The sequence below is a fragment of the Mastacembelus armatus genome, chromosome 1 (assembly GCF_900324485.2).
Source record: "Mastacembelus armatus chromosome 1, fMasArm1.2, whole genome shotgun sequence".
In the NCBI taxonomy this organism is placed as follows: Eukaryota; Metazoa; Chordata; class Actinopteri; order Synbranchiformes; family Mastacembelidae; genus Mastacembelus; species Mastacembelus armatus.
The window spans coordinates 10266422-10286480 of record NC_046633.1 but is presented as its reverse complement, the minus strand read 5'-3'; the positions used below and the strand labels follow the sequence as shown (position 1 = coordinate 10286480).

The window sequence follows — 20059 nt, the reverse complement described above, 5'->3', positions numbered from 1 at the left end:
GATGACTGATACCTTCTTTATGATGCCTCATGCAAAACCAAAACCTAGATACCAGTGAAATTAATAGTATGTAAAAGTTTAAATTGCCCTGAGTATCTGTGTGTGTGTTTGTGTGTGTACAGTATTAGTCAAAAGTTTGGACACACTTTCTCATTCAGTATAATGGCAAAGTGTGTTCAAACTCCCTGGTAGTGTATGTGTGTACAGTTGGTATTAATGGCATTGTGGGGACCAAAACCTGCTTACACAGTCACATTGTGGGGACCAGGTGCAGGTCCCCACCACGTAAATCACTGAATTTTATAGTGATGGCTTAGTTTAAGGTTAGGTTAATGTTAGGTTAAGGTTGGGGTGAAGGTTGGGGTTAGGAAAGTAGTGTTTATGGTTAAAGTTAGGTTAAGTCTTCAGGAAATGTAGTCCCCCACTTGTGTGTATGTGTGTGTCTCAGATATTGGCTGTAGATTTACATGGATTCAAGAGGTGGGTGATTTATCAGAATGATACGTATCTCTCAACCTACGGTATCATAGCTGCAAAAAAGGGACAGACATACAAAACAGGAATTTTTTTTTTTTTTTTTTCTAGTGTGACCTTAGTGGTGTCTTGTTTGGGCCCGCTCTAGTTTCAGGAACACAGACATTATTCTAGAAAGACAGCAAGAGAAAAAAAATAGTTGAGTTAAATAAAAAAGTAGACTTTTGTTTTTTAACTTGATAAATGTTAACAGATTTTTAAGGCATGTTTCTGATGGGAAATTGCTATTCAGCAAACCTCAAGCATAAAGAAGAGAAACAGCTTAAATGGCATGAATTACACATACTCACATATATGCATGTCACATGATTGTCACATGATCATCTCATGCTCAGGAAGGGGAAGCACAGAGTCTAGTGCTGTGTGACAGAGCCCTGAGCCTAATCCACATACAAAATTGAAGCAGAAATCAAAAGCTGCAGAGTAAAGAGACAGTGTGGCTGCATTGTGTTTATGAAACACCTGTAACAAGATCTGATCACCCTCTTTCCTTTTTCTTCTTCCTTCTTTCTCCTCTCTCTTTTTGAGCTTGTCACAAAAACACACATACCTCAAAAGCACAATGGGCACATTCTTCCCCTCTATACCCCCCGACTCCCTCTTTGACTCCCCCCGACTGAGCCAAATGCTGAACTGCGGCGAGTCATGGGGGAAGCTGAAACTGGTTATAAATTAGCATGGCACATGCAGGTAGAAAGGAGAGGAGCTGCTCAGTGCATAGAAGCATATATCTTTGATTTTCTGTATTTGTGGACAGATGCAGGCATGAGGAGGCTGAATTAACACTTCAAATTAAACAGCAGAATATGTTGTTTGTCCATGCCCTTCACATAAAATGACACATAGAAGATCTGAGACTACAATCGGCTGGATGACATTTTTCAGTAACCTCTAAAAACAGACACACGTATAAGTCACTGCTGTAAAAATAAAGTTAATGATCCAAAAAAGCTATAAATATAGTTTGGTTAGGTTTGTTTGTAGTTCAGCATTGTGCTTTGGATTGAAATGATTTCTTAGTTAAGGATGGTTAACTCATCATCATGGGCACAATAATAAACATGATTTGGGTTATGGAATAATCATTCTTTACAAGAAACTGACATTGACTGTCGAGAAACAAACAGCTTCTGTGACGAAGTCCAATGTTTTGTTGATAACATCAACCACCCTGACCTCCTCCCTGTGCAGACATTGTGGCTCTGTTTCCTTATTTGCTCCTAATGAACCAGAGCCCTGTTTACTATAGGCACGAGTCGTCTTTGCCCCTTGAACATGAAAATATGTAGTTTCTTTGCCATTTGCGGAGTTGACTCTCTGCAGGTATCAAGACATGCTATGATATGTTTTTTTTTGGTCAGCAGATCCTTCTTGCCAAAATAGTGGTAGTTTGTCAGTACCTTCCAGAATGATGAAAATGACTATTCATTTTGTTTCTGAGCTGCCACCCCTAAGATAAAGAATTTAAATTAAATTTAGCAGAAAGATAATTTTTTTAGACTCAGTGTTCACACTTCTCTGGGCAGATGCAGCATTGTTTCCAAAAAATTATCTTTATATACATTTGCAACAGAACATAAGTTCCTGCAATTAGATATCTGCTTAAACCAACTAAACTATTTAACTAAACATTTAGTAAACATTTTAATGACAAAAAATATATAGGTGCTCAGCATTTGGCTAAGGTTAGTGAAATATCTGCTGAGATTTGAAGCATGAAATACAACATGTTTACTGTATTAATATTTAACTGAAACCACATCGTTTCCTAACCTGAACCAGTCTGCTTTTGTTGCCCAAATTTAACCACAGGACTGAGGATGCAAAAATCAGTCGCCAGGGTCAAAGTTGTACACCCACCATCCAGCCCTGTAGTCCTAGAGTGAGGTACATATATGCAGCATCTCCTACACTGTAAAAGTTTTTCTTTGTTTTGGTGAAGAAGCCCTGTACAAAAAAAAGACCAAGCCTTGTGAAACCCTGTCTCTTCTGAGAATGCAGAGCTCTTCTGACTGAGACACGCTGTTGAATGTGTAAACAGGTGACATCCACTCACTGTGAAGGCTGGATCAACACTGCTTCTCCCTTCTCCTCGCTCCCCCTCCTTCGGCTGGTCAACCTTTAACCCATGTATAACCCCCCCCCCCCATGTGGTGATACTGCTGAACCCTCCATTCTGTCCTCCTATCCTGCTTTGCTTGCTTCCCTCCTTCCCTCTGTGCTCATATTATAATGCTCTTATTATGCTTCATTTCACTGCTATTTCTTCGTCTGCTTATTAGGGTTAGATTGAGTAAGACCATAGGCTTATTAAAGTATAAGTCTCTAGTCTGTCTTAAAACTATACTAACATACCCATGTCTACAGTACATCAAAGTATTGTTGGTTGCTGTAATTGCAGTGATTATTTCCTGATGTAACTCCGTTGTAAGTAGAAAAAATGTGTTGTATGAATTTTGGCAAAAACAGTCACACTTCGTAATTAGTGCAATGATCTTTTCATGGCCATCATGAATTGGAGGAACAATAATACCAACTAATACCTCTTTTAAAGTACACTGAGGCCTTCCAGTATTGTTTTAGCATAGACTTTAAGAAATATGATCCTATCCTTCTGCTCTCAAACAGGCTCTTCCCTGCATACCTGCTAGTACGCACAATGGGCTAGTTGTCTGGACAGTAGGCCAAGAGGCAAGGTGTGTGTATTGTGTGTGTGTGTGTGTGTGTGTGTGTGAGTGAGAGTAAGTGTGTGAACAGAAGGTGATTGAATTGTGTCAGGGAAGGCAAGCTAATGTGGATGGTGATGAGGTGTGTTATGTGTGTGTGAGCGAGTGTGTTTGGGGAACATAAAATACCATCAGGCTGCTACACTCAGTCTCACAATCAGGCCCAACTTCAAACGCACACACACACACACACACACACACACACATACACACACACACAATGCAGGTACCCTAACCTCAACCATCACAAATAAATGCCTAACCCAAACCCAAATTCTATTTTTCCTAAAACCAAATCTTAACCTTCAAACAACCTGCATAGCGACGGTACTGAACAAAAATACATCCTCACATACATGCGCATGCACACACACATATCTACTCTGCCCCCCCCGCCTTCCCCTCACCAAGACAGAATGGAATGTTCCATGGGCCAAGACCGACTCTGTGAACCCATTCACAAAACTGACACAAAGTCTGCAAACGCAGGGCACACACATGCACAGGTTCATCGCTCGCTCTCATTTGTCCTCTCCTGGTCTTCCCTCTCTCTTACATTCTCACACTCCCTTCTCCTCTGAGTAGTTTCAGCATGACTTTCAGTGTGAGAGCAGGTGAACAGGTTGTGTACACAGCACGTTACTTTTGTCTTAAAACCCCTGTTTCGGTGTGGTGTGCGTGACACCGTTTAGCAGTTTAGCTATTGTGTGTTTAGGGATTCTGTATTTAGGGGGCGTTAGCTGGAGCTGGCTGGTGCTGAATTCCACCCGCTTTTCATTCAGCTCTTATCTGCCTGTTTTACGTTTCCTTCTCACTTTCCTTGTCTCTCTCACTCTCTCTTTATTTCCATGCGTGGGTGCGCTAGAGAACAATTTGTATTTCTAGACAAAGAGACTTGTTTAAGATTGTCAGAAGATACAATGTCTGATTTTTTTTTTTTAACATAACGTACATACATGTTTGCTGATGAAGGTGATGTTCTAGTTGACATTATTATTCAGTAATTTATGGTGAACTCTTCTGTTATCCACACATATTTAGTGTTAAGTAATCATGCTGCCATTTCAGAAAAGAGATGCAGCAGAGACAGAATCAAGGTCAGAAGTTGTGATTGAGCTTTTAAAGCATATTTATGAACATTTAGGCTAAGTCTTAAGGTGTAGCAGGCCATAGTATATATATTTCAAATGAACTAGTTTGTATGGAGCAATGACCACATGACCAGATCTAAAAAAGTGTTTTTATTGTTTTCAATGACAATGTTTAAAGGTGGGGCAAAGAGGCAGCCTTGTAGAGCTTTGTTATGCTCAGCTGTACTTGCAAAAAGTTCAAATACTGCCCTGCTTTCTCCACAAATGTGTCCGATTGTCGAGTCATCTGCCTGTCTAAGTATATTTACTATAGCGTTAAGGTGGAGGTTGTGAATTTTAAGTGTATCCTTAAAAATCCCCCACAATGGAACAAAAAAGGAACTTCCTTGGCTTGTGCACTACTTTCCCACAAAGCAATGCAACGCATTTCATAAGTACGAACCTGTCAGTGATGATGATTCATATGTGCCGCTAGTAAAGCTAGTGATTTATTATAAGTTATGTTGAAAGGAGATTTCAAATGTTTGACAACCAGCATATTTACAATGAAAACCAGGGTTTAGCTTTTATAATTATTATATCAAAGACTTGCAGTTTGAAAGTAGTTGCACATGGTTCAGTTGAATCGTTACAACTAACTGAAAAATACACACTGTGCAGAGTTATCAGCTGAATAACAGCTACGTTGTGTGTGCATAAATTCATCCAGAAATATTTTGTGAAACAGTTTCTGTGCCAGTCATGGTTGAAGTAAAATGAAAGAACTGCATAGAGCTTGGCTCTGCAATCTACACTTGTTTTCATTTCCCAATAAGAGATTTACATATTGTGGCTGAATTGTGGATTCGGCAGTGGATTTCTTTACAACCTGCCAGCCTGGACTGTGTTGGTGGATGTGTAGTAGTGTCTTACCACGTCATAATAGAAGTTGTCTTGTTAAAATTATAAAAATAATTACAGTACAAAGCCTACAAAAACTACAAAAGCAATAGCCTACAAAAATATCTTAGATCAGCTTAGCTCAGATTACAGAAGGATCTTTTTCTGTTTTGTTCTATTATTCCATCTGCATGTGGATTACTCTGTGTCACATGATGGTGTTGTTTCCCAATTCTGGAAGAGAGGACAAGTCATCCATGTTGACGTTACATTGGTTACTGGTCACTGGCCAGATAATAACTGGCTTCATTGTGGTCATATGTCATAAGGATTACTCTGTTTCTTTTTCTGATGTGTTTTCAGGTACCTTCAAATATTTTCTTCATATCTGTCTCTCCCTTACACTTGCCTTCCTCAGCTCCATGACCTTGGCAGAGATTGTAGCACCTAAACACACAATGCCTTTGCTCTGCCATTGGTTAATGACAGGCCTTGTCACTGAAAAGTCAGCTGACCACATTCTGGGCAAGAGGGGAAACTTCTTTCATCAGGATGGAAGAAAGAAATGTAGGACTTTAATGTCAGATCTTGTGTGTGTGTGTGTGTGTGTGTGTGTGTGTGTGGTTTGAGAGCAGAATGGCTCTGTTTTTGTGCTGAGTCACTTTTGTTAATCATAAGAGGGACACTGGGATTGGTCAACGGCGGTTACAGGATGTGAAGCGACCCTTTTGTATAGCGAAGTGGTTAGGAGTGTTATTAAGTTATATTATGAGTTGTGTGTGCTCACGTATGTTTAGGTGTGTGGCACCCTGTGGTCAGATGACATTGAGGATCCAGTTTAGATCAGTTTTTACATTTCAGTTTTCATGTATGACATGAATATGTATTTGAGTTTGATCCTGACACTTAAAATATGTTTTTACTGGACATAAATTACAAAATGCTTATATAAATGTCTGGTCATGGACGAATCAACAATTTATTCTTGATTCATCCTTTTCAATTACTTTTTAATTCATTTAGTTTTGAATATAAGTCCCAGCTTTATATTTCATGTCACACTTACAGGCTTAGTTTCTGTTTTCATTTTGTGAAATGAATGGACTCGCCTTTCATTCTGTTTCACTTTTAGTTACAGCGTCATTGGCATTGATTGCTAAACATTATGGAGCACTGGATGAATATTTTGCATTTTCTTTCATTAACAGAAGAGAAAATCTTTTAATTTTGATTCTTCTTGTTTCTGTCATTTCAAATTGTTGCAAACTCTGATTGAGTGATCGTTTTTTTGAGAGTATAAGGAGTTGTTTGGGGATATAATAGATGAAGTTTTTGATCAAAGTCGGACCAAAACACAAGGAACTCACAGGACACACAGACGCTTATTTTTGAATTGTTACAGACATTTAAATGTGTAAGCCACAGCCCAATGAAAGTATTTTCTTGACAGACAGGCACTTTGTTCTGCTTAAGCTTCAGCTGTTTCACATGTCCTGGAGGCCCAGCATTTTCCTATAATGTTTATGTTTCCATTCACAGCTGTACTCTGAACTTCGAGTACAAGCTCTGGTGTTTCTGCAAACATCTGTGTTGAAATCTGTTTACAGTAAATCTTAGGTTCTAAAAATCTAGTGCTGATGGGGACTGCTATGCAGACACCAGTCATCAACCAGGTGTATTGAAGTGACACCAGTCTCTATATAGCCAGCTTTGCCAAAGTGACCCAGATCTTAATCATTTTTAAACAGAATTATCAAGGCCACTGATACCAAATGGAAACTGACACACAACATAATGGATGTGGACCTGTGTGGACATGCATATGCCAGATTTTTACTGGTAACAGAATCTTTATTGAATAAAGCTTTGATTATATCAGCCAATATTATTTTTCTTACATAGATACATTATAAACAAATATATGAAGATGATACATCTAATGACCTGTAAACCCTATTTTTAAAGATGAGGGTATACAGAAAATTTAATACATAAAGTGAGTTTTGAGCAACATGCTGCATACATACTGAGTGCGTGTTGCGTTTCACTATATATGACTTCCTTAAACATTCCCCCATTTGTCTCAGTGACCGTTGTAAAGCTATTTGTGTGCAGCTTCTTACAGTTGAATATGAGTTGATATCTCTACAAGGCCAGTTCTCCCATATCTCTAAGGTGATGGTTATCTTCACTGCATGTTCAGTGCATGTCTTTGCACTTTTTTGGCAGACATTAGATAGAGATATGTCATTATCTTGAGCTGTTTTTTGAACCACTGGTTTTGTGAACTGGGCTGTTTAGATACTGTTTGGGATGTTGGGCTATACAGTTAAACTTGTCTTGACTCTTGACTTGATGTGCTTGTGTGATACAGTATGCTGGTAAAGTCATTTTGATCTCATCACACTCTCTTGCACCTTTGCACCTTGGCTCTGTGTGGCCTTTTTACACCCTGTTGGAATGTGAATATATTCTCTATCTGTAAACTTTGAACTGAACTGGCTATCTACATATATTGTGTGTGTGTGTCTGTGCTGCTGAAAATGTGAGAATCAGTGATTGCATGTCCTTTATTAACAGAGTCATTGGTTAATGTGTCACTTGTGCAATGGCATTTGCAGACTGAAGCACACACACACACACACACACACACACACACAAACACACACACACACATATACACTTGCATTGCAGTAGGACAGCACCCTGATAAGCATATAGGCCAGTTCTCTCAAAGGATTGTTAAGGTTATATACACTTCCGCACGTCATCAGTGTGGTCTCCTTCCTGTTCTCTAAGTCTGTGTATGTTTCTGGAAAATATCACTGGAATGTGACACTAGTCTGGTTTGTATTCACTTCCCATTTAATGTACTAATTTGTATGTTGCTTTTGTTTCCTTAGTCAAGTAATGAAATTTGCCAGCTGCAGAAATAAGGTTTAGTCTATTAGCACTTCTTAGATGAGACTAAATCATCAAAATAACTTTGGTGTGAGGTCCTGCTAATACCTGCTATGGTCAGGAGAACCATTTTCACATAGTGGCATAACCATGACTTTGTAGAGGACTTTGCATACTTCTGGCACACAATATACTATGATTATGTGTTTCAAACAAGCTGAAAAATCCCAGAAAAATATGTCAAATTTAGCTTTGAACAGGTTTATGCCTGAAGATATGCAATAATAATAATAATTGGCTTGACACAGTTTTCTGAGTAAAAAGAGGATCTCCAGGGGGGTGACAGCTGAAGAGACAGGCCATGCAGTGCTCCCGTTAAATTTCATACAGACACAGGTGCTCAGAGAATGAAACTCAGTGACTTTGGTGACTGACTTTTCATTAAACAGCTTCATCTGGACAAAATACTAGGTTGTTCAGTATTGGGGTTTACGACCATATACCTGCAAAAACAGCTTCAGATTCAATATTTTTTCTACACGATTGTTCGTTTTCTTTAGCAATGAGACGTGAACACAGTGTAGGACGCACACACTCAACGCTAGCTGCTCACGACTATTACTTGTCAATCATCACCTTTTCACCACATGCTGTGTCCTTTAATCTTTCCCTTACTTTTTGTCTTACTGTCAGCTGAAAGAGAGAGCCTGAAGAAGGAAGAAAAAAGGTGGGGGGGTTTACCTGTACTGAGTGGCCCCACCTCTCTCCTCTGGCCACTGAGAATGAGTAAACACAAAACCACCTTTTGCTTACCTCCGCACTGAAACACTCAGACACAGTGAGGAGACTGTCTTACTGTAGGAGCCTGTCAATACCAAAGGAGAGTGAATGGACAGAGAGAGTGTGTTCAGACTAGTGTGAATACAGAAGCAGAACACACCGACTGCATCTCACGCTCGTCAATACCCGCGCTTGTCAGTTTTGGGATACAGGTACAGTGTTAATGTCAGTGCTCACATATGTTTCTGATCGTCTGAAGGTCTCTGTGCAGAAGACAGGTTTCTTTTAAACTTTTCATCTCTTGTGTTATTGTGATTTCGTCATTCATTTAAAAATCACTTTTTGCCCTAAACATCTGGTCAGCTTTGAAAAATCTGATTTTCCAGCAAATTGGTGTTTTTCTGAAACTGGTATCTTTTAAACAGATGACCTCAACATTTCACAAAAAAAAGCTAGAATTTAGGTTGTAGATTGTTTGATTTGGTGTTACAAACCTCTATACGGCCAAACCTGATCTGACGTGGTCTTTAAATCCCAAGGAACAAGTTTTTTTTGCTCTGTGATTTTGTCTCTGCTGCTTACGTTTTCCTTCCTTGTGAAGGATAACTGGTGTAAAGAGAGTGACAGTTTACCAGACCTACCTGTTTCACCAGCAAAATGATTGGAAACAGACAACAAAGGCACTTAAACCAATCAGTGATTGGAATGGAGATCAAGATGTCCTTTCAATGAAACCAGAGGAACCAGTAGAGTAGCATGACACTGTGTGGGTGAGTGAATGTGTGTCTCTGTGCGTGTGTGTATGTGCGTGTGTGCATGTGTGTGTGTGTGTGTGTGTGTATGTATGGTTGTGTGTGTTTAGGGTGGGGGATAAAAAAATGCTTCAGTGACTACATAAAGAGCTTGGTATTATTACCTATAGACTTCCGGGTTCTTCATCATATAATACGTGGACTTTTACCCCTGGAAGGTGGTTTGTTTGTTGCGTGTGTGTTTGTGAGATAGAGACAGAATCCAGTGATATCAGCTAAATTTAATTCATTTAAGTTACTCTTAAGGCTGAACAGGCAGTGAAAACAGGACATGTTTTTTTTTGGTCCAGTTAACATTTTTGAGAGAGGTACTCTAAGCTACAATTTAAACTAAATATTTGTACTGATAGAAAAGTTATTTAATATACACATATCTGCAATTGTGCCAATCGTAGAAGACTGACATGGTCTCTGAACTGTGTTTGTCGACAGGGTGGGCCCTTGTTTGAGTGTGCGGGAAGGTTAGCTCTTTTGTAAGCTTGAGTAGTAAGTATTTTTTCACTTTAAGTGGGCCACTTAATTCTCTATCGTGAGTGTGTGACACGGTCGATGTCGGTAGTAATTGTCTGAAACAAAGTCTGCTATGGCACTGAACAGGCTAGCTGATTAGCCTGAGGAATGTGTTTGGTTAAGGAAGTAAAGCCTCTATCAGCCTAGTGCTAAAGCAGCTGTTACGACTGGCAGTGACTGTGTAGCTGTGCGAGGTTACATATGTGACACTATTCATTAACAGTCGACCTTTCTATCCAGTCATGCTTTGTAGTAAGTTGCAGTCAAAGCCATTTTGTTTACACGGTACAGTACAGTTCAGCACTACCGGTGCTGATGGTGTCATTGGAGTGGAAAAGAAAATCTTAAGAAATCTATTCTATTAAATCTATTCAGGCTCTTTGTTGAATTGTTTAAAATGATAGTATTTAAGTAAATTCATGGTGTTTTTTGAGTGGACTAATGTGATGTGCCAAAGGCAGGGGGTTCTCAGGCTAAATGAACTGGAATCATCCTTTTGTGGTGAAGTTGGGGTGGGCTGGAGGTGGTCACTTGCACGCTCTGACCTGAAATTCTTTAGGCCAGTTTCACTTTGAAGGGCTTTCCATTGCTGAGGGACAGGGAACATTAGCCCCCCTCCTCTCTGTTCGTTACCCTCCCTCACTCCTCTCCATCTTTTCCTCTACAGACCACACTCTCCCCCTACTTTTCTCTTCATTTCTTCCCCCTCTTCGCCCTTCTCCTTCTTGGTCAGCCCTCCTCTCTTAGCCTTCCTTGGTTTCCCTCCTTCCTCCTCCTTACTACTCTTCTTTGAGCTTGAGTGAACCAGAGGAATGAGGGTGACAGGTACATGGATGGGAGGAGAGGAAAACTGGAACAAAAGTTTTGAGTCTGATTAATCAACATTGATTAACAGATAATTAAAGTTACTTTTTTTTCTGGCATTTTGACTTTATCCTGTTAGTTGGTCGTGAAGGAGAGAAAAGGAAAGTGGGAGGTGGAGATAGAGACAAATATCTATGATTGGACCCAACCTGACAGACCAACCTGATTTTGCTTTGCTTTTTGATATTCCTTAGACACAATTTTATTTCCTGGAGAAGTTGTAAATGTGCTTGCAGGTGAACATGTGCAGTTAAAATATGTATACAAGTAGAAATACTGGAAAAAGTAAAAAATCTGGTATATGGGGATATTTCAGTGGAAGCGTTAGCACTAAATAAAGTTGAAGTGTTCATTTAAGTGCTTAGTGAAGACAAATTATCAGTTGAGGTAAAAGTGCTGACAGGAACTGAGGCAGTTGAAGTTAAAGCTCTGAGGGGAAAGAAAATCATTATAGTGTGATAAAGGTGGGAGCATTGTCTGAAGTGTAATCACTGAAAGCAGATGAACTCTGTAAAACAAGACATAAAAACAGTGCAATTGCACTGAAAGCTCTTGATAAGATTAAATGTTGAAAGTGGTTGAACTGGTGTATTAATTAAAGCTCAATCCACTATTGGACTGAGGATTAATGATTTAGTTTATTTGTTCTCAAATGTAAATATTTTCTGTTTTATTTTCGATATTTTTGGGAGCGTTGGACTTTTGGTCAGTAAAAAAAAAAAAAAAAGCTGAGGACATCACAATGGAAATTTTTCAGATTTTTTTATAGACTGAATAGTGAAGTTATTAATCATGACCACCACATCTGGCCAGTACTGTCATATTGATGCCCTGATACATAGTTAGCCAGAAGCTGCTGACAAACAATGTGACTGGACAGAAAACATTAAGATAACACAGTTTCCTTTTCCTCTGTCAGCACTGTGATTTAATACTCTGCCCTGCTTCATCCTGTTGCAGTCAGCATGCTGACAGTGGAGCTGTGTGAACGGTGGTGAGAGTACATCATGTGACCTTAGGGGTCAGCCACAGTTCTCACTTCTCTTTCATACATACGCACATTGTTTCTTATGCTTGTGGTCATGTACGCGTTGCAAGAGACAGCACAATAGAGCTAAACCTTTGTGTTGATTTATATTTGGTTGGTTAATTCATTATAACATACAGTATACTGCCTGGCATTTTTAAGTCATGAATGCTACCAGAAACTATTAGGCTTTCTGTTTCAGCGCTTATCTGGGAGGAACTGCTTCCAGGAAAACACAGTGTGGGACTAAACAGTGTGGTGTATTCCTACAGGACGTATCGTTCTACAGAAAAAAACAGCAGGACCTCGGTCTTATGACGCGCTACTCATTTACTTATATGGATGACTTGTAATAATATACCCTCTTCATCCAAGATACTGTTTACCAGCAGTGTTTTACTGCAGACGTCTTTCCTGCTCATTCATGGTTTCTGCTATATCTGTGTGTACTTGGACTTCTATCTTTGTGAGGACCATTTTGAGAATAATTCTGTCAGTGTGAGGACATTACAGCCAGGCCTCACTTTTTCAGACTGCTGTTTGAGGGTTTCAATTTGATTTTAGCGTTATGATTAAAATTGGGTTTAGGTTAGAGTTAGGTGAAGGTTTGTGTGTGTGTGTGTGTGCATGCTCGCGTGTGACCCTGGTCTTAATGGAGAACCACCTTATCAGAGATAGCCAAGAAAGTCTAAGAAGCACTCTCTAATATGATTACTTAAGATTGAGCTCTACGTGCAAGTGTAAAGAACTTAAACACAATGTCACTGGCAGTGTTAAACTGTTAAATATAAAAGTTAGTAGCTTATAATTTAATTTCTAGTCTGCCAACATAGACAGAAATCAATCATAAGCCACAATCTATGTTTTCACCCTTAACCCTGTCATTAAATAATTAACATGATTAGACAGAAAATGTTTTCGTGTCCCTTCCCCAGGTCTTCCTGTGGGGTTTAACGGTTAACTGTTACCCTGCTGGGGTAATTGTCTCGGTGTGCGATCACCAGATCACCTGAGCCCTCTGAGGTGTATCTGAGTCCTGATTGGCTCTCACTAATGATTCACAGTTAATTTTTTATTCAGATTGACCCCCTTGGTTTAGAGCAAGGCTGAATTTTGCTGAGCCTGCTCCCCAACAATCGACAAACGCTCAGGCCTTTTTGTTATAATTTGTACGTACTTCCTTTACTTCATCATTGTAATTGATTTGACAGTTTCATAACTGGTATTTCATAATGCAAACAAATATAAGGTGTTACAGTCCATGAATAGTTTTCTCTCTGCCAGTTGTACTTTAATCTCTTCTTTTTGTCTATCCATCAACCTCTTGCCTTTATGTTAAATAGACTTTCCTTTTACCTGTTTGTTCAGTCATTAAGGTGCAGGGTTGGTTTCAATAGCAGCTGAAACTCAGTGCATTATTGACCACACACTGTGACTTTCATCTTTTTCTCCCTTTGCCCCATCTGCTTTCTATGTCCTCCCTTCTAAGACTCCCTCTAAGACTCCCTCTTTTCAGAGCACGGAGGGGGGTTCTTAGAGAGAAACTCTCTTAAAAGAACGAATGACGTTTGCTTGTGTGAATGTTTTTTGGGTTTTTTTGCTGCCAGTCGTTGCTTTATCTGCTCTCTTGACTGCCCAGGAAGGTGTGTGCTGTTTGCTTAAGTTAAGCTGTGCTAGGAAAACGTTCACCGTTGTTATGTACAAAAACGCACGTGTGTGCGAATACACACACGCTGACACACAATTGTAGTCTCGTGCTGACATGACATAAATCAGTCCCAGTCAGAATTTCCAAATGTCCTTTTGCAGTAAGACAACAACATGAGGAAGTATTGAAACCCGTCATTTTTCCTATTTCTGCAATTGTAAGCAAAAAACTGCTAAACACACTAAAACTACATTTCCCAAGACCCCCTTCTCCTTCTACTAACACCATCAGCTGTGTCTTCAAAGTTGAAAGTCTGTGCAGCAGGTACTTCAGTGTTTGTATTTATCATTGTATGTAATAATATAAAGATACTCCATTATAGTACTGCATTCAAAATCGTAATACTACCAATAAAATGTGCCCTCTGTGGTGGGTACATTTTTACCTATGACTTTATTAAATTAGTACTATTGACAGATAAAGGCATAAGCAGGATTGTAATTTTGTAGCTTCTTCAGGTGAAGCAAAATTGAGCTACTTTATATATACTTTATACACTACACGCTAGTTTAATGGTTCTCAACCCTGGGGCTGGGCCCCCTCCAAAACATCAAAATATAAACCTGTGGCTTTGTATGATGTTTAAGAGGAGCATAAAAGAGAAAATTCTCCTGCACAAATGAAGTATAAAGTAGTACTAAAAATGGAAAATAACAAGTAAAGCACAAGTACTACAAATTTCTGCTAACATAACCATAAGTATGTCTGGGATCCACCCATGTGCACACAAAGTACCTGTGTAAGCTCCACCCTCACCAGCTTTCATGATTACAGCTTTGGCTCAGTGTGTATATGTGTGTGTGTGTACGTGCACACGTTGAGGAGGCTGGCCTTTGTGCTCAGTGCTCTGCTGTACCTGTCTCTCATGGAGGTGGACTAAACACTCCCAGAGCAGGCGGCCAAGCGGCGGAGCGCTGTGAAGCAACAGGGGTAGCTATCCTCCCATCTGACCACTCTGCATCTCCTTCCTCTTCTCTTTTCCACCACCATCCCTCTGCAGCAGCTGTCTCAAGAATTCAGCCCTGTTTTAGTCTCACTTCCCTCTCTCTGATTCTTTATATTGAAATGATAATGTTCTGTGACCTGAAACTCTGGAGGAAGGTTGTAAAGACTATAATTTAGGGGTTATATCTATGAATCTCTATCAGGCTGCCTTAAATGATATTTGCATGAGTCATTTCGTACCCCAGATGCTGCAGTGTTATCTACTGGGTGTGTGTTTGGTAAGAAAAAGCAGGATTTGAGTGTCCAGGAATTGGAGTTTCATTGATTCCTTTTGGCTGCCTGCTGTTAGGGGCTTCTGGGTGGACGCTGTTAAGTCATTCACCTCCACGTGCCCATGTTTATATGTTCATATGGTTAAGATGGCATCTTCCTTAGGCCTGTTCTCTTCAGTACACTGGATCAGTGGATAGTGAGTAGAGAGATGCTTTGCCACTTAATAGTAAATATGCATGAGTTTTCTTTGTGTTATTATCTGAAAAAAGAGAGTTCTTCCTTTTTTGAACACCTAAAAATTCTCCTGAGATGACTGCAGTGTTCATAAAATGTCAGTGACATAAAATGTTCTTCCCCTTTCTAGCTGTCAGACACTTTGCTTTAATAATGTCATGGCTCATTTGCTTATTTGAGGAAAAAGATCGAATTTATGTTTACGGTGTATTCCGGAGGAAGTCTGTAAAAGCTTTTTAGTCTGTTCATAAAACAATTCAATCTGCACTAACATGCTGTTAATACGTAGAGAATCAGGTGCTTCTATCAATCATAAACACAGTCTAATGGGCAATCTCACCCAGCAATAACTGGAACACTTTAACCCGACTCTTGCCCAATCAAATCCTTGCTCTTTAACTTTCTCCACTTGCTGCGTGCAGGCTAGTGGTCTTGCACTCCTGAGTTCATAACCTTTGACCAGGTGAACTCTGTGTCTGAGCTCTGAATGTCTGTGTGGATTATGTTTTACCCACAGGCTGCTAGATGTTCCTGTTGTGCTGCAATAAAGAGGTAAGAGCTCTGGTCTTGACTTGAGTTTGGCAAATCCTAGTTTTTGCTCACTGAAACATCACATGTAAATCTTTATGCTATCTGTGAGTAAAGGCTGTGATTTGTTTTCACCAAGGTTAATCATTTATCGGTTGGTGCCTCAGGTTTCTTCCTCCCTCTCTCTCTCTTTCTCTTTCTCTCTCTGTACACCTCTGTATAAGGTCAATGCTTTCAATGAGGATCGCAGATTCTCAGAAAAATTATTTTCTCTCTCATAATATTATTTTTTCATTTCCTTTTTCATGCTGCATTACTTTCCTACTTTTAATGTTGCCACACACACTCACTGCTCAGATTGTTTTCTATATTATTCAAAGGAAGAGGGTTTATAACGGACCATGAGTTCTGCTTCACTTCTGACACTCTGTGTGCGCTGTGATTTCCTGAGTCCGTCCTAAGAAAGAAAAACCTCAGCACAACCGTGGTCAGCAACTGAGGAAGTTAGGAAGCTCTCTGAGTGGTCAAAGCAGGAAGTAAGCTCTTCTACGTTAGGATTTATTTTGCACACCCACATACACACACACACAAAACATCCAGAGAAGGGAGTTTTTATTTAGAGGCTCAGCATGGAAACAGTGTGTTATAGAGTGTCACCCTCACAGTGTCACATAGCGTCTTTTTTATCACAGAGCAGAACTCCCATAGCGAATATTGTCCTCCCTTTGTCATCATTCTGGCAAGATAAGGCTGATAAGAGATGGAGTCATGTTAGTACTTCACACAATAAAAAGAACAGAGGGAGTGCACGTAAAGCTGACGAAGGGAAAGCAAATGCAGAAACACGTGATTAAAGAAATGTTTTAATGTAGAAAGCTACTGATCAACCTTGAATGGGGGAGGGAGGAGAATAATCAGAACTGCATTAGAGTGAATCAGAGTGTATTTGGCAGTATTAGATGTTCCCATAATTTTGCCAAAATTGATTTTTTTTAATATAATGTAATGTCATCTTGACCTATGTCAGCATGCAGCATCTGACTACTGGCTAAAGACAGAAGGAGAAAACAACATCCTGCCATCTTGCCTCTTTTTCTGCTGTTTAATTTTCTTCTTTACCCATATTTTGACCTTGTCTTCTTTTTATGAATGAACCTGACATTTGCATAATTTATAATTTATATTCCTTTGCGGGTGAGGTATGAGCTAATTTGCAGGTAATTCTAAGCCCTCTAAGCTTGGTCCAGCTAACAGGTGAACAGGTTTTTTGTGTAGGTGTGTGTGTGTGTGTGTGTAAGACTGGGATACTGGGTCAGGTCAAATGAGTGTGTGTGTTACCATGGTTGCTTGGCTTTGTAGAGTTTTGCCTTTGTTGACTGCCTCACCTATCTCCATCAAAGTCCAGGCAATCTTATGACACACAAAAGGCACGAACGCGCTGCCTAACTAGCAAGAGGTTTTTTTTTATTCAGCCTATTTGCTTACATGAAGTTTAGTCTGACAAAGAGAAGTTTGCTTAGTAGCCTGCTGTGATTGGTTACTTTAGTACCCAGCATGGAGATTTAGGGGATTTAAAACGCTGTGGATTTTTCCTATTCCGGTTGAATGCTGGCAGTGTTGAAAAATATCAGAGTAAGAGGTTTACTCATGGGAAGCCGATTTCTGATTGTTCTCTGTTCCTCCTGTAGGGCTGTAGCCTGTAATGAAGTGACACACACACACATACACATACACACACAAACACACACACTGTATAACGTTCATGTTGATAAGGAGGCTGAAAGTCCAACAATATCTCAGGGTGAGTGTGTATGCAAGAGGTGCATGTGTAAGTCTGATTACTGTGCACAGGTTTTGTCACAGTATGGAGTCATAATTTACACAGAACTCCTTATATAGTTTAACTCTTACTTGTGTAACCTACTTTGGACAAACACACACACACAGGCACACACACACACACACACACACACACATACACATACACACTCAATGAGCATGTGACATAGTCATACTCAGTGAACCTTGAGCTGTAGTTTTCAGGGTTTACAGCCCTTTATTCTCTATGATAGGGGTCAGAGGTCAGCATGGGAGTAGAGTAGCTCAACAAAACAAGGCTGTAAAACTGCTGATAGGAGATGGCACCCCAAGGGTTTATGGATGCTGTATTCTTACTGTTTTGTCCAGGTCCCATTGTGTGTCTTGGTTACTTTGTTAGTTTCGCAGTGTTGCATGTGAGTCTGCAAAATGCTTTTTTTCCAACAAGCAGCCATAATCGGGCCTGTTGTAGCTTGTAGTCTCGAGGTTTTCGATTCTCTCTTGTTTTTCAGTTGGGATTAATACAATTTAATATAATAAACCTTGTTTGCCCCCATCAGGCCCCAGATCTAATTGGATGGTTTTGTCAGAATGACAGCCGAAGATCCTGCTTCCTCCTCGACCATGAGCAACAACGTAGCCCCCTCCAAACCCTCCACACACTCTGGTGCCTCCCATCATGGACAGGTCAACATTCCTGAAGGCGTTGCAGGTGCTCCAAATGAGGCTGCACTGGTGGCTCTGATGGAGCGCACTGGCTACAGTATGGTCCAGGAAAATGGTCAGCGTAAATATGGCCCTCCTCCTGGTTGGAATGGCCCGTCTCCTCCACGAGGGTGTGAAATCTTTGTTGGCAAAATTCCACGAGACGTGTATGAGGATGAGCTCGTCCCGGTGTTCGAGTCTGTGGGACGCATATATGAGATGCGGCTGATGATGGACTTTGACGGGAAGAACCGAGGGTATGCATTTGTGATGTATACAGAGAAACATGAGGCCAAACGCGCAGTGCGGGAGCTCAACAACTATGAGGTGCGGCCTGGGCGGCTGCTAGGGGTCTGCTCCTCCGTGGACAACTGTCGTCTTTTCATTGGTGGCATTCCCAAGACCAAAAAGCGAGAAGAGATTCTAGAGGAGGTTTCTAAGGTGACAGAAGGGGTCCTAGATGTGATAGTTTATGCCAGCGCTGCAGACAAGATGAAGAACCGTGGCTTTGCCTTTGTAGAGTATGAATCACATCGTGCAGCTGCCATGGCTCGCAGGAAATTGATGCCTGGACGGATTCAGCTGTGGGGTCACCAGATCGCGGTGGACTGGGCTGAGCCAGAGATTGATGTGGATGAAGACGTGATGGAAACGGTGAAAATTCTTTATGTCAGAAATCTAATGATGGAGACAAGTGAGGAGATGATTAGACAGGTGAGATTGAGTGAACAGTTCATGGATTTAAATGTACATGATTTGATTAAATAAAGGAAACGAGATCTAGCCTACCAGTCTAAGACACTTTAAAATTCAGAAATCAAGTTAGGCTTACATTATCCATGCTTTGCCTGCCAACCAGGTGTTCAGCCAGTGGAACCCTGGATGTGTTGAACGTGTGAAGAAAATCCGTGACTACGCCTTCGTCCACTTTACCTCCCGGGAGGATGCGGTCCTGGCCATGGACCACCTCAATGGCACAGAAGTGGAAGGGTCCTGCATCGAGGTGACGCTTGCTAAGCCGGTTGATAAAGAGCAGTACTCACGTCAGAAGGCCTCCAAGGGGGGAGTTTCTGCCACTCCAGAAGCTACACAACAGAACTACGTATACCAGTGTGATCCCTACACGTTGGCCTACTATGGTTATCCCTACAACACCCTCATCGGACCCAACAGAGAGTACTTTGTTAAAGGTTAGAATTCATTTTTTCTGCTGTTATTTCAGTAATGATCAGTTGCAAATGTCAGAGTGTTTCTCTGAAAGCCAACTGTTTTTAAAAATGTTGGTAGCAGAAGAAACTCTTTGAGCCAATGCACTTCCAAAAATGCTAATGTAGACTAAATGACAAACGCACCATCAATATGAAACTGATCTTTAAATGTTCCTGATGACTAAGGCAATAATGAATTAATCTTTGATGACTAGAATTTCATTGGAGTTGTTGAAAATCTTTAACTTGATGAGGCTTTGTGACTTTAAGAGACAAAACAAGGTGATGGACCAATGAATTGCTAATCCCATTACCGTTGATGATTGATTAAAGATGGTCTTTGGGTGATAGAAGGAAAATCTATTTGACTTTCAACAATCATTGTGTTTTGGTTTTCTCTCCAAAGGATCCCCAATGATACAGAACAATGGTAATCTCTCACATCCTTACTCCTACTTATTTCTCCAATGAAAAATGAGCTTTCTTGCCATGTGATACACTATATATACCTAACAC

General features: G+C 40.3%; 1 protein-coding gene across 16 annotated transcripts in view; it reads left to right on the top strand.

The window, feature by feature from the left end:
• Nucleotides 1-20059, top strand: part of rbm47 (RNA binding motif protein 47) — a 30154-nt gene that overhangs the window by 3001 nt on the left and 7094 nt on the right. For 9 of the 16 annotated variants that reach the window (XM_026304326.2, XM_026304324.1, XM_026304319.1 and 6 more), the window contains 3 exons: nucleotides 18191-19049; nucleotides 19195-19525; nucleotides 19950-19973. In XM_026304326.2, the coding sequence (XP_026160111.1) occupies nucleotides 18222-19049; nucleotides 19195-19525; nucleotides 19950-19973 (1183 nt within the window). In that variant the 5' untranslated portion in view covers nucleotides 18191-18221. Of the gene's footprint in view, nucleotides 1-8927; nucleotides 9124-14617; nucleotides 14763-15801; nucleotides 15837-18190; nucleotides 19050-19194; nucleotides 19526-19949; nucleotides 19974-20059 lie in introns of those variants that run through there. The other 7 variants (XM_026304331.2, XM_026304328.1, XM_026304327.2 and 4 more) reach the window with 5 other exon arrangements.